Genomic DNA, 22,442 nt, shown 5'->3' with positions numbered 1-22,442 from the left:
GCTTTGGATATCTGTGCCTTCTGGGATTTACCAACAGCACCTCCAGCTGAGAGCAGCTTGGTAACCTGGATCTGCCTGCAATCACCCCTCTGCCATAAGACAGGCTGGGTCTGTAATCACACCTTTAGAATGCACAAAGCCAGCTGTGCACCCCGAGCACTGCAGGAAGGGCTGGGACACTGCACAGGCACCTTGGCAATGCCATGAGCTTCCTGAACCTCCCGTGGTCAAACCTGCCCTGGCCCCAGGCCACACGAGGTCTGCAGGTGTCACCCAGGCTTCACTCAGCCCCCGAGCCCCCAGCCAGGCTCTGCAGGGCTGCAGTGGTGTGACCTGCTCAGCTCTGCACCAAACTGGAATAACCCCAGAGTGGTTATTCCACTGACAGCACTCACAGCACTGATGCCCAGCTTGGCCTTGTCTCTGCGTTCAGACATTTGTGTGATTTCATCCCAACAAATCTGGGGAATTATAATATCATGCCATTGCAAAATGTAATTTGTCCACAAAAATAGGTTCAGGAACTAAAGGTTCAGGTTCAATCAAAGCTTATCAACAAAGCAAGCTGCTCTCAGAGGGCTAGGTGTGAGCAGCACTAGCAGTTTGTCATGTCACACTGTTTAAATAATACAAGTTCATTTTTCATTTTATTTTCCCTTTACTAGTTCATACAGGCAGACACTTGTTTATTTCTCTCTGAAGGTCTTTTCTTAGTGAGAGATAAGTTACTTGGGGAGAGGAAAGGTTATATATTCAAACATGGTGTCAAGGTTGTTGCTAAACTGATGAGTCTCAGCTGTGCATCCTTCCAAAAAAGAAATGGTCAGACCTGTATTTGTCTTTAAAACTGGATTTACCAAGAAGTTGCAATAAGGAGTCATTAATTTCATTAGTAGCTGGAAACTGCTGCAGAACTTTTCTTTATTATACAAGGCAGCACCAGAAGCATTAATCTCTTACAAATGTTGTTAAGTACAAATTTGAAGAGGAGATTTGCTACAGAGTAAAGGTGGTTATGACCAGCCTGTTTGGTTTTTATATAGGTGAATAAATTATTATCACACAATATTCTGACTGCTGTACATTAACAGTCTGGTCCAACTGGGCACATAATATACAATAAATCAGGTTTTTGCCATCAATGTGCACATTTTTTTGCACCACATATTACATTAAGCTTTGCCTTACAATAAATCAGGTTTTTGCCATCATTGTGCACATTTTTTGCACCACATATTACATTAAGCTTTGCTCCAGACTGCCCTTGTTATGTAACAAGACTGGCTGGTAGAAAACACCTGTCTGACCTACGGATTTCTAAATAGATATTCCTGTCTATCAGGGCTCTAACACAGGGAATTTTTAATACTTGCAGTCACCTGCAGGTCACATCACAGAGCCACAGCAAGAGAAAAGCCCCAAACGTGCTTAACCAGGCAAAAAGGAATCAGCAGAACCCAGAGAGGCCAAGCTTCTCTGCAAAATTTGTGCCCTCAATTAAAAGCCAGCAGATGTTGTAAAGCTCTTCACAGCCAGAAGAGCTGTGAACCACATGATTTGCAGATCAAGCTTTAGGCTTTTATTCCACCCAAGCTGCTGCATCTCTGCTCAAAGAGAGCTGTAAAAAGTGCCCCAGACCCCCCCACTGCTGTTCCAGGAGCTCCCAGGGCACAACAGTGGCACTGGCCAACACTCACCTCTCCAGCAGCCCAGGGCACCCTCCCTGCAGGCTCTGCTCCAGGCAGGACAGTGGATTCAGGGCTTTGGTCCTCTGGCTTTCCAACAAATGCAAAAAAATCCTCTTCAAAGGCATCCAGGCAGGCTCCAGCTCCAGGAACGGGAGCTCCCAAGGAGGAGCTGTCAGAGAAGAACATGGATTTCACTTTTTGTATAATAACCTGAGGGTCAGCATAGCTCTGGGGACACCCCCAGTCTCAAGCCCCCTTCCTCCAGCTTATCTTTACACCTCCCTCTCCTCCCAGGACTGCAGACTCCCCCAGCCACTCACACTACAAATGATTGACCACAAGTTTCCTATCAGTCTGCTGAGGAAGGAAAACCAGGCCAGACCCAAACCCTTATACATGCACACCACTCCCTCCCTCTCCACACCACCCTCCAGACTGGCTTCTGCCCAAAATGATTTGTTTTGGTGCTTGAGTTTTCTTCCCTGCCATTGCACCTCCAAAAACAAGCTGTCCCTCCCAAGCCCCTGCTCATTTTTAAATGTGTGAAGTTCTTTTGGCAAGACAACCATGTCAGTTTTTCACCTCCAGCTTCTTATTTGCTGGCAGCCCCCTGTCCATTCTTTACAAACACTGGAAGTGTTCAGATTGATCACATTTTGATATGGAATTCTCTTTGTTCAGTAACATGCCCAAACATGAATAAATGTGAAGGAAAAGAACTGCTTCACATAATAATTATAGAAAATTCTCTTCCTGTCCAATCCTGTTATTTTCACAAAGACAGAGATTGTTTGGATCAAGGAAGGGAGGTCAGGTTCAGATCCTGGGGAGAGTGGTGTGTAGTGATAATAACACTTAGGATTTCTGCAGCATTCCTTATCCAGAGATCTGAGCCCCGTCTCCACTACATTACAACAGCAGGATATGTTATCTTATGCAAACTCCTTCCTAAATTTCACAATAGCTGTAACAAGCAGGAATCATTAAATTAGTGTGGCTGAAAAACAGTCAGAGAGCTCCTTCTTTACTTTGCTTTTATCTAAATAAAATGAAGCAGTCAGAGCTGAGGCATTAGTCCTCTTCACTGTTTACCAATTATCTACATTACTCTTAATGATATATAAATACTAAAAGTAATAAAAAAAGGGGAAACCAGAAAGGAGTATCCAAACTCTCCTCCTTTAAGCAACCTCCCAGTTGCAACCCCTACAAATGCTCAGTTGCCCTTTTACTACATCTGGTTCAAAGGCCACTAAAAATGGGATTCTTTGCACTGACATCAAAGGGCTCTGAATGGGACTGTCTGAAACACGAGGGGAGACAAGATTAACTTCAGCTTTCTGCCTATAGAGCTCCAGCAAAAAGTAACAAATAATAATCAGAAGATAAGGTTTTCTTGAGAACCTACTGATTTCAGCACATTTTTCCAACGTCAGCTACCACTGTGAAGTTGCTTGCTTTGTGAGAGTGGTGCAGAGTGTGCTACTAAACAGAGTTTGCAGCTTAATATGACCTTTTTTTCAATAACACTAAGGAACACGGTGACTAAGAAGGAAGCAAGAGGGTTGGAAAAGAGGTATGAATAGTTTATAAAGCATTAGATTGGTTGTCTTTATTTAGGACCATATCTGTATTGATCAGGCTTTCCTCCTGGCCTGCTGTGAAGCTGTAAGAACAGGCATCAGTGCCAAAAAATCCTGCACTGCTGCTGAAACCCTACCCTACCTTTTAACTACAGGCTTTATTACTCGTGTAAATACATCCTAGGAACTCAGCTTTTAAAGTGGTTTCTCTCAGTAACCAACTTTACTTAAACACATCTGGAACTTCTTTGTAAGTCACAACTGCTTTGTGTAGTCACCTGTGTGATGAAGGTTAAATGCTGTGGAATTACTGCTGGGGGCTCTGATTGCCCCACAATCACAGGAGTGGATGTATAAAGCAGGGATACAAGGGGCAGAGGAGTCCTAAACAAACCCAAGATTATGTTCCTAATTGAAATGGCAGCCCAGGGTTTTCGCATATAAAATCTGGAATCTGAGCTTACTTGCCTTAACATCATCTGTCTCAGCTGCTCCACATTCCAGGACTCCTTCAGCCTTGACCTCATCCCTGAGATTATTCTCCCTTCAGTCAATTAGAAGTTCTCAAATATACAATATTTATACCCAGCAATGAGGCAGATCTGCTGATTGTCTTTCTTCAGCTGCCTGGGTGGCCCTAAGAATGAGGAAGTGTCCCAGGATTGGGGAATTCCCATTGTCTGAGCCGGGCTCAGCACTGCCAGGGCTGCACGAGGGCAGCAGGGAATCTGGTGGAATTGGGAAGATTGAAGGTATAAAGGTATAAAGGTATATACTATATAGAATATACTATATTCTACACATTTTGTCCATGGCTCTCAAGATTTGTGCAAAGTACTCATCCACCCTAAATATCTTGAAACTGGAAAAGAAAAAGGAATCTATGGAGTTAAAACAATTTTAAAGGAAAAGCTGAAAAATACTGTGAATTAGATCTGTTGGCTTCCAATCACTGCCTGCTACCTCCAAAACTACTACTGTTTTTTTTTTTTGTTTTTGTTTTTTTTTTTTTTTTCTAAATGAAAACATAGTCATTAAATATATTTACAAAACTATTTTGCATCATATATTAATATCACTGACAGTCGTATCCAGATAACTTTTATTTCTTATCCCAAATAAAAAAAAAATTTGTTGCTATTTCCTTAATCATGTTTCTTGTTTTGAGAGTGCTTTATTTATGAAACAAAAAGTTCTCAAGTCATTAGGTAATATATGACCCAAACAACTTGATAATAAATGTAAATGAGAATCAGGCCTACAATACCAGAAGTATTAATTACTTTGATGAGAGTATCTTTCTTCCTGTAGAGTCTATGTCTTATCTTCTACTAAAGCTTACATTAGGTCATTTGGCCAAACCCTTGCCCTTAATTTCTGGACCCTGGTAGCTATTTAAGAATATATTTTATTACTCCTTTTGTTTGCACAGCAGTGGGTGTTTATATGGTCTCCCCTGGCTCTTCAGAGATTAAAGCACACGGAAGAAAAAGTAGAATAATGTGGAAGATGCCTTCAAAATTTCCTGTAGAAAACAATACTTTTTAGGAAAATATTGTTAAATCAGTTCACACACAACACAATTTTTTGTTTTGTCATATCTATATGTATAATACAGTTATATATGTCTCATTTCTATGATAAATTTGCATTATTATAATAAAAATTAGTAACAGTTGCAATAAGGAAAATGAAATTAATGAATCAGAATTTAGACTGATGTAATTGTTACTTGTAATACCTGCAACATGTAACCAGTACTTCCTACTCTCTCTGTGTTCTGTTAAACAGTAACTGCACAATAAATCTTCTTTTTCTTTTCCCGATAAGTTAGAACACAATCATAAGCATTTGCCAAAATCAATCCTGTATCCAACAGCATGAGAGTACAATATCTAGAACTTCCTGATCTGAAGCAATTTTTTTTCTAGATATATAGCAAATGGAAATAACTTCAATTCCTTTTTTCACAGATGTTTTGTCACAATATTTTTCAAAACGGAGCACCCATAGAACGGTGAGGCTGAACTGTAACTCTGCTGATGCTTGGGGAGCTTGACTTGAACACACACAGACCCTCCCTAACCTGGCAAAACAAAGGGCACAAACATTCAGGTCACTGCGGTTCCTCGTCCCTCAAGGTGAGCAAGCATTTCTTTCCCAGTTTGAGCATGAACTTCAATATACTGTCAAATTCAGTAATTTACAAAGGTTCTACTCCTCCCTGTATTAATTACGAGAACATCTTATCATTTGCACAAATAGTATGGGAAAAAAAGGGCAATTTAAATTTCCACAGAGAGCTGTGGGCTCGCTTGAGGCCATTGCCCTGCCTGGTGACCACGGTGCTTTTGTGAGCAGCTGGGAACATGGTCCACTCCAAACCTCTCAATCTTCAGGCACTGACAAAAGGCAAGGCTTGACAAGCTGACAAAACATGACATCTTAACGAGGTTTCTTTGCAAGTGTTACTGGACAGTGCACACCAGAAGCTGGAGTCGGGGGCAGGGCTGGAGAAGAATGTGAGGTTGTAGGGAACAGTGTTCCTCACTGGACAACTCCTGGGTGATCCTCCAACCAGTTTCTTACAGATTTTAGTGGACATGCTAAATTGGCATGATAGATAGAAAAAATTTTGGCTACATCTCTGTTAGTACTGAAACTTTCTTAAATGAAACATTTTGATTTAAAATATCCACAATTAAGTTTGCAACCTGTCTGCATGTGCTCTCTCTAACATGTGCTTCCCAAAAGAGGATATACTGCACATACCACTATAAGAAAAGATACAGCCAATTACCTTAAACCCTTACCTATTAGCACTTAATAACTGATATTATGATAGAAAATGGGGCCACAAGCTGGAGTGTTCTTCTAGGGCCAGCTATCAGGTATTTTACACAATATGAAATTTGTCTTAAGTGTTGCACTCTAGGTGGCTTTGCCTGCAAAGAGGTGCTCATAGGTAAGTAGGGAAAGGAAAGTATGAATAAATTGGTGACTTAATTTCATCCAGGGAAATCAGTGGCAGAGTCTTGGGGGTGGGGAAAGAAAAAAAAAAAAGCCCCAAGCAACACTCAAATCTGTATCCCAGCTTTGACACAAAAAGCTGGTTTTTATTACACAAGCGATTCCTCCTGGAATCAGACACGGAGCAGCAGGCTCAGGTAACTGGAAGGCGATGCGGGGAGCAGCAGGAGCAGCCCGGCGGGCTGTGGCTGCCCGGCGCGGCCGGGATGTGCTGCCCAGCCCGGCCGGTACCTGCCGGGGCAGCGGGGGCGGTGCGGGGCCGTGCCCGCCCCCGGCCCGCGCCCCGGGGGAGGCCGGCAGCTGTCGGCGGGTGGGAGGCGTCTGCAGCTGGAAAACAGCAGCTCGGGTTGCTGATCAGATTTGGGGGTGGGGTGGGAGGTGTGTGTGGGAAAAGCCGAGAGATGGATCTTCCCTTCTTTTGACAACACTCTCCCCTTCAGGACTAAGTCTGCACTGGAGGAAATTAACAGCGAGGGAGAAGCGCTAATCACACCTCCGTGTGGGAGCCAGCTCCCGGGAGCAGCGTGTGCCGCCAGCCCCAGGATATTCCCTGCCTCCAACCTGAAGTGATCCCTCCTGGAACGGTTCAGTCGCGCCTGCAGTTCACCTTTGCCTGCAGTTAACCAGCGTGCAATTTGGGTTTAATGGAGCTGGGTTTATTGTTCCTCTTTGGACTTACGATTACGTCGACTGCAGGTAACGTGAATTTCTTTCTTTCTTTGCCCACTTCCACGCATGCACACAAAGAAAGGCTGGGTGGTTTTTTTGTGTTGCCTTTTTTCTTTCCCCCTCCTACCAAAAGGCTGTAAGCAGCAGCCCACTCCGGTGCGCTGTAAAGAACGCGACTGCAAAGCCATCCCTTGGCCGCCCGTGGGTTTGTCCCGAGCCCGGCGGGCTGGCGCTGCAGCCCGGGGCGCGCACGAACATAACGGTGCTCCCGGCGCCCCGGGACTCCGCAGGGAGCGGGGATGGGTCGGGCCCGGCCCGGGGGGGCTGCGGGCGGGGGAGTGCGGGGTCGGGGCGCCGGGAGCTGCCGGGATTCGCCGGGATTTGCCGGGATTTGGCGGGAGCTGAGCGCGGCTGTTGCAGGGAGCGCGCTGCCCCGGCCCCGCTCCGCGCTGCCGGCGGCCGGCCCGGGACACCGCGAGCGCGACGAGAGCGGAGCGGCGGCGGCCGCGGGCGGCAGGGCCAGGGCGGACGGCGGAGCGCTGCGGCACCGGGCCCGCCGCTGCACTTGCTACACCTACAAGGACAAGGAGTGCGTGTACTACTGCCACCTCGACATCATCTGGATCAACACCCCCGAGTGAGTGCGGGAAATGGCGGGCGGGGGCGGGCGGGGTCCGTGCGGGACCGGGGAGCCCAGCGCGGCCCCCGAGCCCGCAGCGCCGGCACCTGCCCGGCCCGGACCCGCACGGGCGTGCCGGGCGGGGGGACAGCAGGGAACGGCGGCGATTTCCCACGGGAAATGCGGTTCGAACATCTCCGAGCCCGCTGGGAGAGCAGAGTGGTGTGCGTGCGTGCAGATGTGCCAGTTTTGATACAAATTAGTGTGGAAAAATACCGAGACGTTAAGATAATGTTCGAAAAATTCAATATGCCAGATTTTAGGGTGTTACAAAAGAAAGCCTTTTACAACCGTGCTCTGCGGAAACACAAGCTTTTGTTTCAACTCGTAATAAAAACAAATTTTGAAGCCGTTTGCCCTGGACTGGAAGTTCTGAGCTCCACACAGGGCGGTGGGGGTGGAGCACACGTGCAGAAAAGCTGCTCTGCACTGACAGTGCTTAATGGGAAGAAAGCATCCAGGAAGACTGACACTTTGCCTACATCCCAAAGGTTAGAGGCCTCCTTTTCCTACACCACTGTATATATCCTGTCTTGCTGAGTAACCAAAACAGATTTGTAAAGATTCTGCCAGCTAACAGGTTCCTGTAGCAACCCCAGCGATCAGTTCAGTACAGAAATAATTAGGACATCAGATGAACCTGAGAACAAATGACTTCAAGAATTCAAGATTTTCAGACTCTGGGATGTGAACTTGATGTATTCTGTTGTAATGATTCAGATCTGCCTTTGAATCTATTGCAAAGCTTTTAATGAGATTAAAATAAAAGGAGTAGAAAAATAGAAAGTAGCCATAAACTGGGTTAAGTCAAATGGGGTTTAGGGCACTTAATTTGTAAATTCACGTGTGTGTCCTGGCTAGAGGCCATGTCTGATGACGTCTTTTGAACTTCTACCAACCTGTGAGTATCATGTATTCACACAAGTCATTCAATTCTTCGAGCTCCATACCTGCACTAATCCTCCCCAGGATTACTTAGGGTTATTTTAGCCAAATATTTATGACTCAGTAAATTTAAGTCAGACCTCACCAGTGAAAATGGGGGAATGACATTCCTTCTCCCCTACGCACTGAATAAATAGACTTCTGCTAATTTTAAACACACGCTACTTTTTTTTTTTTTTTTTTTTTTTTTTATATCCTGTTTTAAGTCTACAGGACTTAAAATTTTCATTCCATGGCCAAAATTATTTAGTGTGCATTAATTCACTGATGTGGAGAGTTTTCCTACGTGAAAGTTTTGTGCCAGTATCACTAAAGAAAGAACAAACAATTAGAAAACAAGGCATTTAATATTTGCATGATACCTGTAGAATTGGCAATGAAGTCTGTATAATAATCCAAATATTAAACATTTGGGGTTCTAAGTCTTTGTTTTCTTAACTGGAGTCAGTTGTACATAAAATAGCAGCAGATCTGTAAAGTCTACCCCCACTGGGTATAGGTTAACCTGAAATGATTTAATGTGAGGACTAGGAAATTCTCTTTTTATAATTTTTATGCCATGTGATGGGATGTTTCTATGCAAACCATGGAATGAATACATTCAATTTTAATACTAATTATTCACACAGAATAATACCTTTTAGCTCCAAAGACATGAACTTGTATAACCTAACAACACTGCTGGAACTGGGTGAATTGCGGTGCTGGGAGGTTGACAAAGAGTGGGTGGGTGATGGTGAAATTAGCCTGGAATTAGTCCAGCAGGGACTGAATTTCCTGGGCTCTGTCTGAAGTGGGCAGCTTTGCTGACCTGCTCCGTGGACAGGCGACAGAGGCACAAAACTCTTGCTGAAACAGCACAGTTGTGATTTCAGAAATCCCAGGATTCTTCCTAGGAATGCTCCCAAGGCAGAGGTAAACATTAAATTAAGTGTATTGGATATTTTGAACCATTTCAGTGCAACAAGAGCAGGATTTAACATTCCATGTGCCAGAGCAGCACTAATTCTGCTCTGGTGATTGACTTGGAATTACATCTCAGGAAGTCAAGAAGTTCTTCTGGATGTGAATGAGGGGAACCAGGCCTGCTTGGGCAATTTAATATCCTGAGCAAGTTACACTACTTCTTTGAAATGGAACTAACCACGGGATGTGTACAGATGGCTGTTTGTGAAAGGGGCTTTTACATTGCTCTTGTACACATGTTGTGGAAAGTTTTTATATTTACTAAAAATTTGGCTCCAATGCAGCTTGCAGGATCATACACACAGGGAGAGGTCAGAAAGTTGGTGTTAAAGTTTGGAGAAGTTTTCCTGACATCTATTGATTCTGGTATTTTTCTTGCTTATTTATTTTTTTCCCCCACTACATCAAACCCTACAATTGCTTATGTTTTTCTTTCCTTCATCCCTGACTTATTTATTTCACTTTATCTCTTCTTGTTCCCCACAAAATTCCCTCAGTACTTTCTGTTTTCAGGCTACTCTTGCCTTTATACTTTAAAAACAAACTTTAATTCCTCCTCTGGCTTCTTCTGCTTTTCCCAACAAGAGCTGTTAAGGATTGTTGTAATATATTCAAAACAAATCTTGGTCATGGCCTCTCCTCCTTTTCTGGAAAAGCAGTTAAAGTTTTTATTGAAGCTGTTGGAGGCAGAGTGACAATAGAAGGTCTATTTCTATCCCTGCTGAGAAACCACTTAGATCAGCAGGGCGACAGTTGTAGAAAAGCACAAAATTGCAGAATGTGGAGCCTCTGACTCCCTGCAGCTTTCACCAATTACATGAGAAATTATCTCTGCACACATATTTTGAGTATTACTCTATACTTGACTGTGAACCACTGCTAGTGCAGACCACGAGGAGCACCAGTGTTGTTTGGATATAGTGAGTCTTTCATTCTGGGAACAGTGGGAAAGTGGAAAAGAAGATGACCTAAAGAAAGGCAGGTAAGTCAGAAGAGAATAATGCAATTATGTGGTGTAGCCAAACAAAGGTTGCATAACAAGGTAATTAAAAGCTGGTAAACTGCTCTCCCTGATAAGATTGATTAGCCAGGAATTAGTTTGCAATGTATTTTTTTTTTGTCAAGTGATTAATTATGCTTATCTTGATCTATAGTTACAGACATATTTTAAAGAATTGTCTTTCACACAGTACCCACTGACATAATACAGGCACAGCTTGATGCTTAATTTTGTAAATTAAAGAAGAAAATATAGGCAAGAGAAGAAAATATGGGCAAGACTACTTTTAGATCTGCACTTCTTCAGAGGGGTCCTATATTTCAATATGAACTGAGGTTGTACATCCAACAGCAATAACAACAGTTAATTATAACATTCCTTCAGATAATAACATGAATGTTGCTGCATGAAGCTCTATTGATGCTCAGAATGATGAGTGATAGATTAAAAAGGTGACAACTCCTAAGAAAGTGTTACTATCATGAGGGCACAGATACTCAAGTGGTCTTCAATTCTAAAATAAAAGTGTAGTGAGCATCTATGGCAATAATCCAGACATTTCCAAAGGAGAATTCCTCCCTCAAACTAAGCATCAAAAATAAGAACATTTCTTTTGAAGGGTCTAAACCAAAGCAAAAGTGTTTTTTTCTTTCCTAAATGACATGTCACTTTGGTATTTGTTATTATGTTCAAAAGAGGAGTGAATGAAATTCTGTGACCACACTGTAAAGTCCAGTTATGTGATGATCTAAGAGTTCTGTCTGCCAGTTAACATGAATTTCTGAGTCAGGAAGATTGGATGGAAAAAGTGAAAGGCAGATTTTGATTTTGTGTTGCTGCTCTGATCCTCTGTACTTAACACATGTTCTGTTTCCTCTGGGGAAGGACAGGGACAGGGACAGGGCTTGTGTCTGTCTGCTGTGTGGGACACACTGGGAAGGGATTTGGTCAGTGTCCCATGCTGTGGGAGCAGGTGGGGACACTGGAAGGATCTGATATTTTGTCATTTAATAAAAAAATTTGTTTCTGTGACTCAAGCAAGTCAGATAATCCTTAGCAACAAGTTAGCTCCAGATAGTGCCCAAGAGAAATGTGTTTTCCTGACCTCAGGTGACCACTGGCTGAGGTGAGAAAGGCTTTTCAGACACTTGTGGTTGTGTCTGTAAGTGATGATGAATGGGTTTGTCAGGAGCTAAACAGCCTGAGCAGATCCCACCTCACACAGCTCTCCCACAAATAAGAGTTAATGATCTTTGCTCATTACTGACTTAGGTTACCATCAGAAAGTCATCTCAGAATGGAAACAATCTGTAGCCTATCACTCACAGTTTTGCTCACACACACACAGATGATGTCTCAGGATGGTGTTCCAACAGACAAGATTTAATACAATTCTGCTCCAACTGCATGTGCTGCTGGCCAACTTTTCCTTCATAACATCCTTTTGTTACCTGCATCTCTTTGGTGATTGAATTTTGTTGAACAGAAGCCCACATAACAAAATTTAAGATGTTTTTAATCCTCATGGACATTAAGTGATGTCCTAAATTATTATAATTACTCCAATTCTGGATAATTATATTTATCATTAAATAAGGATAGGTGATGTATTGGTGTGAAGTATTTTACTGGAAATAAAAGTGCACAGCTAAAGACCTCTTGTTCAGCAGAACAATTAAGCAGGTGCTTATAAACTCTAGATCAGATTGAAAATGCCTGCTAGTCAGAGGCATGATGATAAAACAGTGGCTGCCAGCCAGGAAGCTCAAATAAGGAAGCTGATCTGTCAGCTGAACAGTGCACATGGTTAACCTTCAGAACCAAGTGCCAAAACTGAAATGATGAATCTTTGTTGAGTTGATTTGATTTTTCTGAATGAAGCTCACCCTGATTTTGCAATCTTTACTATCCATGGGAACATGTGGAATCTGTTTGTCTTGCAAAATCTTCATGTGAAATGAAGATTATTTCAAATAGATTTACTGAACATAGTAATAGGCTCCTGCTGTAATTGTTATATTTTATTGTGGACAAACTAAATTGATTTTAGGCCTCTCTATTCAAAGAGATATTCTTACATATTTAAAATGTGCACTGACCTCGCACTTGCAGTGTCTCACTGTCTGAAGTGTGCATAGCTTGCATGCCCTCCTCAGTCTAGAAGTAGAATATTTCCTCTGAGCTTACTGACAGAGCTCCCAGGACTGATGTTTTACAGCAACCTCAGGAAGACTTGAAATGATTTGGCCGTGCAGTTCCAATCCCAGCCCTGCAGGAGCTGGCCCTGAGAAGATGAGGTCAGGGATGAGACACGCTGATAGCCAGGGCTTTGAAATTTCACCACTGCTGCTCCTGCTGGTCTAATTCTAAGAATAAACACTCTTGAGGGCTGTCAAACCACAGTCACTTTCACCAGTCTTACATTTTAACACCATGTGTTTATTTTTCCCCGGGTTTTTGTTTTATTTGTTTTTAAACCAGCGGTGGGTTTTGAACTCTACAGGCTGTAGAGAGAGGTAGGAACATGCATTAGTGTGTGCTCCTTGTGTGCACTGCTGGGGTGGCTTCTGAAGCAGCAATAAATACTCTGAGTTTTAGTTTGAAAAAAATCTTAATTTGATTCATTTCATCCATATTTCCCAGCTGCTCTGCCTTTTGGGCTTTACCTCAGTGGTTTTGTGCCACTGTAAGTGACAAGAACCATGTACTGATAGTACTGACTGCCAGTCAGAGGGAGAACAGGAATAATGTGAATTTGGGCCTGACAGACAGAAGATGCTGCTCCAAATTTAACTTATTTCTTTAAATTAATGATCATATATCTTGTAACGGGGCTGGGAGCAGATTGGGGTTGACATGAGGCACTGAAGGAGATGCTGAGAGTTGTTTTGAGCGAGGTATTTCTGTGACACACTGGCTCAGTTTATTAGGTCAGGTGAGCTCTACCCAGCCGCTCTGGGGATGTGAGGTGTTAATGGACACCCAGGCTTGCTTCACATTGTTTACCCCAATAAATATACCCCAGCTCTTCACTGCACAACTCAGCTATTGTTCTGACCATATTTGAGAAACAGAACCTGTAACACCCCTTTGGCAGCCACAGGAGGAGGATGGAGAGTGATAAACAGCCTCCAGATTCTCACCGAGCCTGACCTGGGTACCAAGAAGCCCCAGGGGGAGCAAAATCAAAGAACTCACGTGGTCAGTGAACCTGAGCGTGAAGCAGATGTGTGCAATCCTTGGCTTATTACATTATCTAAGTTAGCTGTAATTAATGAGCTAAAACTAATTGGCATCCTTGCAAATTAGCAAGTATTAATTAAAGGATAAGATAGCAAGGTCATGGAGGTGCATGCTTTTGGATAATAGGAGCCTGTTCAGTATCTAGGAACACTGAGCACTACTCAATTGAGGGTGTGGGAAGGAAAGGTGTGGCTATAAAGGATAAAAGTTGTTTCATCTGAAAATGGCTTTAACTTCAAAAAACTACTCAGACAAAGTGCAGCTTCTGAGAATGTGGACAGGGTGACCAAAGGAACAACTCAGGCATCCTTTGGAGATGTTTTACTCCTTGAATAATGATAAGAATGGGTTAATATGGGAGGTGTCTCTATTGTGAGCTCCTAAAAACCCACGCCTGTTACAGGAAGAGCTGGAGCCAACTTCCAGAGCAGCCAATGATCTCTTCATCTGTAAAGCTACACAGTGCTACTGCAGTGCCTTTATATTAAAATATACACAGAAATATCTGTTATTTGCCCCAAGCATCATCCTTCATTCTAGGGACATTTTGTCTCACTTGGAGCATGGTAAATTTTGCTTCCTTTACTCTCAGTGGTCCTTACAGGGAACCCACACATTTTGGGATTGTCTGAAAACACTGGAGACTGTTGGGAGCCTTGCTGGCCTGGATGTGTGCCAGAAAATATATTGGCTGAATCCTGAAATCACAGCATCTAAGATGGTTGCTGCAACCCCCTCATCCCTTTGTTTTGGCTGAAACTCTCCAGTGCCCTGGAGGTATCTGCTGTGTTGAAGTGGCTGGGAAAGTAGAAGATAATAGCAGCTCATAGATCAATTATAACATAGCATGAGAAACTCAGCCACATGTTATAAAAGTAAAATAAACCAATTGGATTTGTCTGCCTGGATTCTGAGCCTTCATTGTGAGTGGGGGACAGCAGGACTCAGGCAAATCTTAATTCCCAATTCAACCTGAAGGTATTAATCCTTCAACAGGCACTTTTCTTCTGTGGAAGATTTCCACTCTTTCAGAATGGCTGTTCAGTGGAAAATTCACTTGGTACCATTTTCTTGGCACTTCCTTTCTTTTTTTTTCAACAAACCAATGCTTATTTCTGTTGATTGAATGGCAAAACCTTCCTCCAAGAACTAGCTGGCTCTTAGGGGGAGAGTTTTTCTGATTGTGTTTTGTGGACACGAAGTACACAAATAATCTATCTTATTTCAGCCTCTGATATCCAATCTGACAAGAACACACTGTGCTTGGGTTAGTTCTGTGCTGCTCTGTTATACATGAGATTATCTTCGGTTCATTGTCTGTTGCATTGACTAACCATAATTACAACACATGGAATAATTGCAAGTACTGGAGACCTGTGATGCTTTTTTTTTTTCCATACAGAGTAAAGAAAAAATAGCTTATACTGAAGAAGCAACTATTTCCTTAAACTCAGACCTTCTCTTTGTTAGAAAATGCTAAAGAACTGAGCATGCAGACCTTTATGCATCCACTGGCTGGCTGGAGTAATCAAAGTGAACCTCCCAAAAGAGTGCAATGCCTCAGAAATCACAGATTTGGATATTGCCAATCAGATATCAGTTCAAAGAAGTACCTTGGAAAGGCTGATTCAGAAGTGTCTAGGTTTGCTTATTCTCCACTTTGTAGAGAAGAAAGGCATAAAGGACTCACAGTACACCTTAGCTGTAAATATATCTTAAACTCATATTAGTTTACTTCAGGAGAATTTAATTCTCCTAAAGGAAGAAATGCTGCATACTGAGTTAAAAGTCAGGAATTCAAATTTTCTTGTGAAATGTAAACCTTAAAGAAAAAAAGGAATGAACTAAAAACCTGTGGATGCTGCAGAGAAATTTCCAAAAAATTAGTAAATGGCTTTGTCCAGGGACTGGGTCATAAAAGACAGTGTAAGGAACTGGTAGTTCAGGATCCCCCCAGTTCTCTGCCCCACTCCAGCTGATCCTTATCTTCACTGAGGGGACACAAAGTGCCCTGTGCATATACAATTCATCAAACTCTTTGTGATTATTGTTGGAAAGACTTTGGGTTGCTTTTGAAGTGTACCTTGTTTGAGTTTGAATTTTTGGATTAGAAGCCAAAACCAGGCATATTTGGATTATTGTATTTCTATCTCTGACTGGCAAATCTGTACATTACCTTACACAAAAACTTCACTTAATTCTGGTCAAAAGCTTTTGAAACTAAAACACTTGAAAATGTCATTGCATTGGCACATGCTGCTGATCCACTGAGAATGAAGTGGCCTTGAATACATTTTCTAAGATATGAAGCATAATGTACTTAATTAGAAAGATCAGAAGAAGTATCTAAAACATCACTTTCCTCCTTTGCTTAAGGCTGTGATTCATGGCTCTTATCACTTGTAATTATGATTATATCCTCCCCTCCTCCCTGTTTGCTGGAATTTGCTGTCTCTTAGGAAAGGCAGCAGATTGGTAATGGGCCTTTTCCTCAATCACTGGAGTTCACATAGTGATGGACTGAGGTAAAATCAAAAGTTGATGACAATTCTGGTTGGTCCATTAATTTTCCAACTGCAGCAATTAAGAATAAAGCTCATGCCCTTCTTTCTCTCTGGCTATTCAGGCAGAGCCTCTGATTCCGGGCAAACTGTGACTCAGTCCCACAGAGCTTTTGGTAAAACTTAACTTTAGAGTAAAAAAGCCCAGTATCATATTTTGAAAGAGTGAACTTTTGAACAAGGAACCACTTTAAATAATGAGAATAGCATATTATAGTGTTTTATGCCTCATTAGCATAATGTAGGATGACATCTGCAAAAGCTGCAAGAAGCTTCTTTATGCCCTGGCAAACTATCTGTCATTAAACAGGGCTCTCACATTGTCTAAAACACACAAAATTCATCTTTCCATTTCGGTCTCAGTTGGAGCAGGAAGTTGAATAACAGAATTTTACCAGACAGTTTTCATAGAGGGTTTGCCACTGTTAAAAATAAAGGAACTTTCTCCCACTCCTGCTTCTAAATACCAGTTCTTACTTCATAAAAAACATGAATGTATAAAAAAATATGACCATGGAGCAATCATTTGTCAGAAGTTCCCTGCATTAGCCATTTCACATTCATTATTGTAAAGCAGATGTCAGTATAGAATTATTAATACTCTTAAATTATAAAATGGGACTTGCTCCTAATCCTAAAGACAACAAAAAGCTTTTTAAATGATGGTTTGAGAAGGGAGGACAAAATCAAGTCCTAATGTCTTTTAAGACAAACATGGGTGTTCTTGGTCTCTCCTGGCATAGGAGTAAAGTGGTGAAAATAAGGAACATTTTCTGCATGGAGGCAGACCAGAATCTGCTGGAGAAAAACCATCCCCTGGGCTCTGAACACAGAAGAACTGCTTGTGGTTTTCTCTCTCTCTCAGGATGATTTTATGGTCAGCCTAACTCTGACAGGTTCAGGCTGTGAAAGACAAGATGCACAGTTACAAATGTACTACGAGTGCAGAGGCTTGAATAAATGATTTGCATCAGATGTACTGATGTTGCATCAAAATTATTGCACAGATTAGGAAAATAATGTTTCTGAACCTTTCAGCCCACCATGTGTGTGGGAAAATGGAAAATTTGCAGCTTTCCCATTAGCAGCCTAATGATGTTTTTATGAAAGCAAATGAAAGAAGCAGAGCTATGTGAAGGTAGTGGTTCCAGACTCATTATTCAGGCTTTGTTCTGTAACCTTTCTGTAACCTTTCTAGATTGACTCTGACTTCCTCTTCCCTGTCTTTTTTTTTTCCTTTACTTTTTTTTTTCCACTCCTCCCCTCCTCTTTCTTGCTTTTGAACATGAGATTCTCTTCAGATTTTTAGCTTTTGTGGATTTGTGGCTTGCTTGGCCCATCCCTCAAGTCCTCAGGAACTTTTGTGAGACTCCAGAAGTTTCATGGGGAGTACAGCTGCTGTTGATTGAGATTCTTTAACAGCTTCGAAGAGAGTAATTTATGACATCAGTCCAAACTATCCAACTCTTTTTTGGGAATTTTAGCAGGCAGTGATGCACCATGTCCTTTTCTGATAAGAATATTGACTATAACCCATTAAAGAGCAAATCATGCAGGGAAATAAAGAGAGGTATCTCCTACTATTTCTTGGTGTGCTGCAGCACAGAATAGGACCTCTCACAGAAAAGCAGAACCATGCAAGGAGGATTATCTGGGAGTTTCTTGCGTGTGTAACTCCATGGGTCATGTTCCAAACATGATGCAGTAAATGAATAGGGCTGACAGTTTTCTCAATTTCAATGATAAAATTAATGGCAAAATAGGCTCAGAACCATGAACTACATGAAAACGACACAATGTTCCTGATCTGGTGAAATCAGCACAGCTCCTCTGTCACTTCAGACCAGCCAAGGCACTGAATGTGACAGATTTTGTGCATTGGCTGGGGAAACCAACACAACACAGGAATAAGGTGTAAAATAAACAATAACCTGGGGTTGTATTTGCATCACCTCTTAGGTATTCCAATTTTTTTTTTTTACTAGAGTAGCTGGCAACTAATCCTTCCAGTTGAGCTAACTGCTAATTTACAACTTGGTGAAAGCCTGAGTTGATGGAGCAGAAGTTATGATCTGATACAGGGAGAACTTAGATGAGGACAGGGTTTGATTTTTCTGCCACTATTTATTGCCTTCCATCAACAGATCACTAAAATAGAAAAGAGATGGAACATAATTTTAATTGGTTCCTGTGTGATTCTCACGACAGGAGGACTGTGCCATATGGACTGTCTAACTACAGAGGCAGCTTCAGAGGCAAAAGGTCCACAGAGCAGAGTCAGAGTGCTCCCCAGTCCTCACTCCGGTGCTCCTGCTGGGATGCTCACGACAAGCAGTGTTTGCAGTTTTGCAGAAGGATGCAGGACAGAAGGAGGTGAGTGTCTTTCCCTGTCACTGCAACCTGGCCACGTGATGAGGCTATTTCATGGAGATAAATTAATCAGGATGTATTTATCAAGAGGAACTGATTAAAGGTATTGATTTTAAATAAAACTCCCCTCTGCAGTTGTGGTGGGTTAACCCTGGCCAGCAGCCAAGCACTTCCACTGATGCTTGTTCACTTCCCCTTCAGTGGGATGGGGGAGTGAACAGGCAGAAAAAAAGCAGGAAAACTCCTGTGTCACATCAGAGTTTAATAAGTGAAGGAAAGAGGCCAGAGCCAGCCAGTACTGCTTGGAATTTTCTTTTTTTTCTGTTTCTTTTTATGATGTGGTGATTTTGAAACAGCAGATCCGTCTAGTCAGGGGCATGCTGAACATTGCACTGCTCTAGAATGTTTTATGCAGTCTAACAAAGAGCATGACATTGTCATTTCATCTGTGGGGACATTGATGAGAACACAGTGACAAGTTTAGGCAATCTCTATTCTACAGAAATCATGGATCAATGAAAAAGACAGAGGAGAAAGACCAATGCAGGGAAGAGGAACACAATTTTGTTCAGTAGCACAGAGAGTCTGGAGGATTCTGAACAATCAGGTATGTGACAGATGCTTAATGTTAAAAAGAAATATTAATTTTCCATAAATGTTCTTTGTATTTGCAGAACCCTTCATTTTTTCAACTGAATATTATCACTCCTTCCAAAAGTAAAGGACAGAATTTGGCCCATGAGTTTGTTTGTTTTGTTTTTTTTCCTAATTTAGTTTTTAAAACAAACTTTACTGTACTCAGAACTGCTACAACCTTTCCTGTGCTGATGTAACTCCTTCAAAAGGATTATTTGGCTATAAGCCAATACATGTTTTGGCTTTTTTTTTTTAGGACAAGGGCTGTTCCTGTCTATCATGTTTTTCCTCATTTAGCACTGCAGCAAATTAAGCTACATATCCCAATGCAGTGCTCCAGTAAAAGCTGAAGTGTTAAAGAAACCGGAAAAACTTTGTGGAAGAAGTGTCTGGAGGGAAAAGTAAATCAGCTTTTGATGTCAGGTGTCAGGAGGTTACTGTGACCCAGTAGTCAGCTTCAAATATTGCCACTTCTAAAAAAGTCACACCAATACCCCAAATTTTTTGCTAAGAAGGGAAGCCCTTGGATTAGAAGTCCCCAAGCTGAATTTGTTGCTGTGATTATTTGAGTAGAGCTAATTAGAGAACTGTGTAGAGCTTGCTCTGTGTACACATAACCAAGAGGGCAGCCAAAATTTTCTCAGGTAACAGGGACTTAGTGCTGACTATTCAACAGTTTGGCTGTATTTCTTTGTTGGTTTGTTTTCTTTAAAGCTTTAACATTTATTTGCTGGAGCTCAGAAACAAGAACTTAAACTACAACTCTCCCTTGAGATGGACAAACTTGATGCTTCAGTGTGATGCCAGTGGAGAATTCCGCAGCAGGCAACACTTGCATTTCAGCAGTGCCCCTCTGAGGGCATGGGAACCTGGATGAAGAAGCTTTTCTCCCCTCGAGAGAGCCTCAGAAAAGGATAATCTTTATCATGTAACCTGGCAGGGAATGTATCACTATTGAGGAAAACTTCAAAGGCAGACCCAAACTTCAGCAATGCAAAGCTTCAGGAAACGTTTTTCTCTGTGATTTAAACAAGTACAATAGAAACTGTTCCACTCACTGCTTGCTGTGTGTCTGAAGAATCCATCCACAGCTCTGTGCAGGCAGCTGCAAGTGGAGAATGTGGAGAGTTAGAGGGAGATTGCCTCTACATCAGTTCTCATTAAGAATAAACAGATACAAAATATTTCTCTTGTTAATGTACGCAAGCCTGAATCATCATATTGTAACTTTGTGGCAGATGTTTAAATGACAGTATCTATGCAGAATAAATATGAATGGCTAATATAAATATTATTATAAACTATAGCAAGTTAAGAGTATACATTGAGTATTCAATAGATTACCTAATTTAGGCACAAGTTATTCCTGCACTTGGAAGTTCCATTCAAACACACTTGCAGTGATTATTTGGGGATGCACTGTAGTTGGTGAACAGAACTTCAGTGATTCATCCCAAAGAATTTTCCTACAGATGCAAGGCTAGGACTGTGGAACTTGATGCCATCAGAGTAATTTCTGTGCTGGCCATTTGCTGTCCCAGGCCCCTACAGGTCACACCCACAGCACATCTTTGGGCTTTGCCAGTGCTACAAATCCCACCTTTATCTCTCCATTGAAACACCAGCACCAAATGACCCAGAAACTTGGCAATAAGGATTAAATCCAACCCTGGACATTTTTCAGTGTAAACGATTTCTTCAGAAATTATGGACTTCTTTTTGCTACAAGGATGCAAGAGCAAGAAAAGGAAAAAGAGTAACTTTTGCAAACCCTGTCCTATATTATTTAAAAAGAGAGGAAATCCCTTATTTGTGACATTACAATTTTTTTTTTTGGGGGGGGGGGTTTACTGACCTTCATGCAGACTTTCCCCAGGGCACATAGGTTAAACAATAACCCCCTGTTGTTAAATTATATTTTAGAAGAAGAAAGATGGAGACCAAAAGAAAAGTGAAAAGAAATCAACAGTAAAAATATCTCTATAGGGCTTAAACCAGTGGTAATAGCTTTTGTTCAAAATAAGAAAGGGAGGTCTTTGCCAAAACATATGATATATTTTATATATATGTGGATATATTTCATAAATAAATTATTACAGTTATAAAATTAAATATATCTTTCAGTTATTGCATTTGTATCAGTTTCTTGCTGTGTAACTGATTTTGTACATTTATAGAAAATAGATTATTTATTGTATAAAACCACTACACATACTATTTTTCCGTATTCTTTTTTAAAAGACATTTTATAGTTTTGGGGATTTTAAAAAAGAATCAAGCTTTGTTATGAAGAATACTTAGTGTTCCTAATGTTCCTTTATGAGCAAAACCTGGAAATTTCTTCCCCTGCTGAATCCCTCCACACAGGTCCCAGAGCTTGCTGCCTTTAAGAGGTTGATAATTCTGACAGTCTGGGAGTTGAGTAGGAAAACAAGAGAACAAATTCTGTGCTAGTAATTATACATAAAAAGTGAGGTTTCAATGTTGTGTCCCTTTTGCTATAAATTTAACCCTCATCTTTCCCCTAACCCAGGGACAAACAAGGCAAAACTTATTTGTCCTGAGAGTTCTTCCAGTGGACAATGTCCACGGAGTTCAGCTCCAGCCCCAAGCACATCCCAGTGCTGAACAAGCCTCCAGATTCTCCTCAGCTCAGCCTTCACATGCCCTGCTCAGCCTGTGTTTGGAATTCTCCTGTCTTCCCCATGGGAATTCAATTTAAATGTTGCATTTGAAGATGGATTCACACCTTCCCCAGTCCCAAATGCTTTAATTTAATTTTAAACAATCACAAAAAAAAAATTCTAGCTGGATTCTTTCTTTGACATGGAGGCAGATTTAGCCCTTCAGTGGAGGGCAAAGATGTTATTGTTGTTTTTTCTCCTTAGGAAAGAGAAATCCCTTTTTTTTCCCTATATGAATTCCACATTGAAGGGGTTTGGTTTTGGGACTCTGGTGCCAATGTACCAGTTAATGTAAAAATCAGTCCATTGTGAATACAGCAAAAGAATGAAAATGAGAAATAATGTTGTATCAAGCTCACAAGAGGGAAAAGTTAACTGTAGATATTTC

General features: G+C 41.6%; 1 protein-coding gene and 1 long non-coding RNA gene across 6 annotated transcripts in view; one reads left to right on the top strand and one right to left on the bottom strand.

The window, feature by feature from the left end:
• The window catches only part of LOC135281850 (uncharacterized), a 48,153-nt gene extending 46,112 nt beyond the window's left edge, over nucleotides 1–2,041 (bottom strand). For all 3 annotated transcript variants that reach the window (XR_010348305.1, XR_010348306.1, XR_010348310.1), the window contains exons 1-2: nucleotides 2,009–2,041; nucleotides 1,698–1,857 (exon numbers count right to left, since the gene is read on the bottom strand). This is a non-coding gene — a long non-coding RNA (uncharacterized LOC135281850). The remainder of the gene's footprint in view (nucleotides 1–1,697; nucleotides 1,858–2,008) is intronic.
• A 4,313-nt stretch (nucleotides 2,042–6,354) lies between these two features.
• On the top strand, nucleotides 6,355–20,258 carry EDN3 (endothelin 3). 3 transcript variants are annotated; one of them, XM_064391354.1, is made up of 6 exons: nucleotides 6,355–6,438; nucleotides 6,742–6,997; nucleotides 7,391–7,607; nucleotides 18,573–18,737; nucleotides 19,237–19,341; nucleotides 20,085–20,258. In XM_064391354.1, exons 2-5 carry the CDS (start codon nucleotides 6,946–6,948, stop codon nucleotides 19,307–19,309), a joined length of 507 nt encoding a protein of 168 aa, XP_064247424.1. In that variant the 5' UTR covers nucleotides 6,355–6,438; nucleotides 6,742–6,945; the 3' UTR covers nucleotides 19,310–19,341; nucleotides 20,085–20,258. The 3 variants fall into 3 exon arrangements, with proteins under 3 accessions (XP_064247424.1, XP_064247423.1, XP_064247422.1); XM_064391353.1 differs by lacking the exon at nucleotides 6,355–6,438 and having other exon boundaries at nucleotides 6,661–6,997; XM_064391352.1 differs by lacking the exons at nucleotides 6,355–6,438; nucleotides 6,742–6,997 and having other exon boundaries at nucleotides 7,091–7,607.
• The last annotated feature ends 2,184 nt before the right edge of the window (nucleotides 20,259–22,442 follow it).

This window comes from Passer domesticus, chromosome 16 (genome assembly GCF_036417665.1).
Source record: "Passer domesticus isolate bPasDom1 chromosome 16, bPasDom1.hap1, whole genome shotgun sequence".
Taxonomy (NCBI): domain Eukaryota; kingdom Metazoa; phylum Chordata; class Aves; order Passeriformes; family Passeridae; genus Passer; species Passer domesticus.
This window is presented reverse-complemented; position numbering and strand designations above follow the sequence as displayed.

Coding starts and splice junctions, on each gene's coding strand:
- EDN3 (XM_064391352.1), top strand. CDS start 7,270: ATGGGTCGGGCCCGGCCCGGGGGGGCTGCGGGCGGGGGAGTGCGGGGT. Junction 7,608..18,572: donor ATCTGGATCAACACCCCCGA/GTGAGTGCGGGA, acceptor TTCTCACGACAG/GAGGACTGTGCCATATGGAC. Junction 18,738..19,236: donor AGGATGCAGGACAGAAGGAG/GTGAGTGTCTTT, acceptor TCTATTCTACAG/AAATCATGGATCAATGAAAA.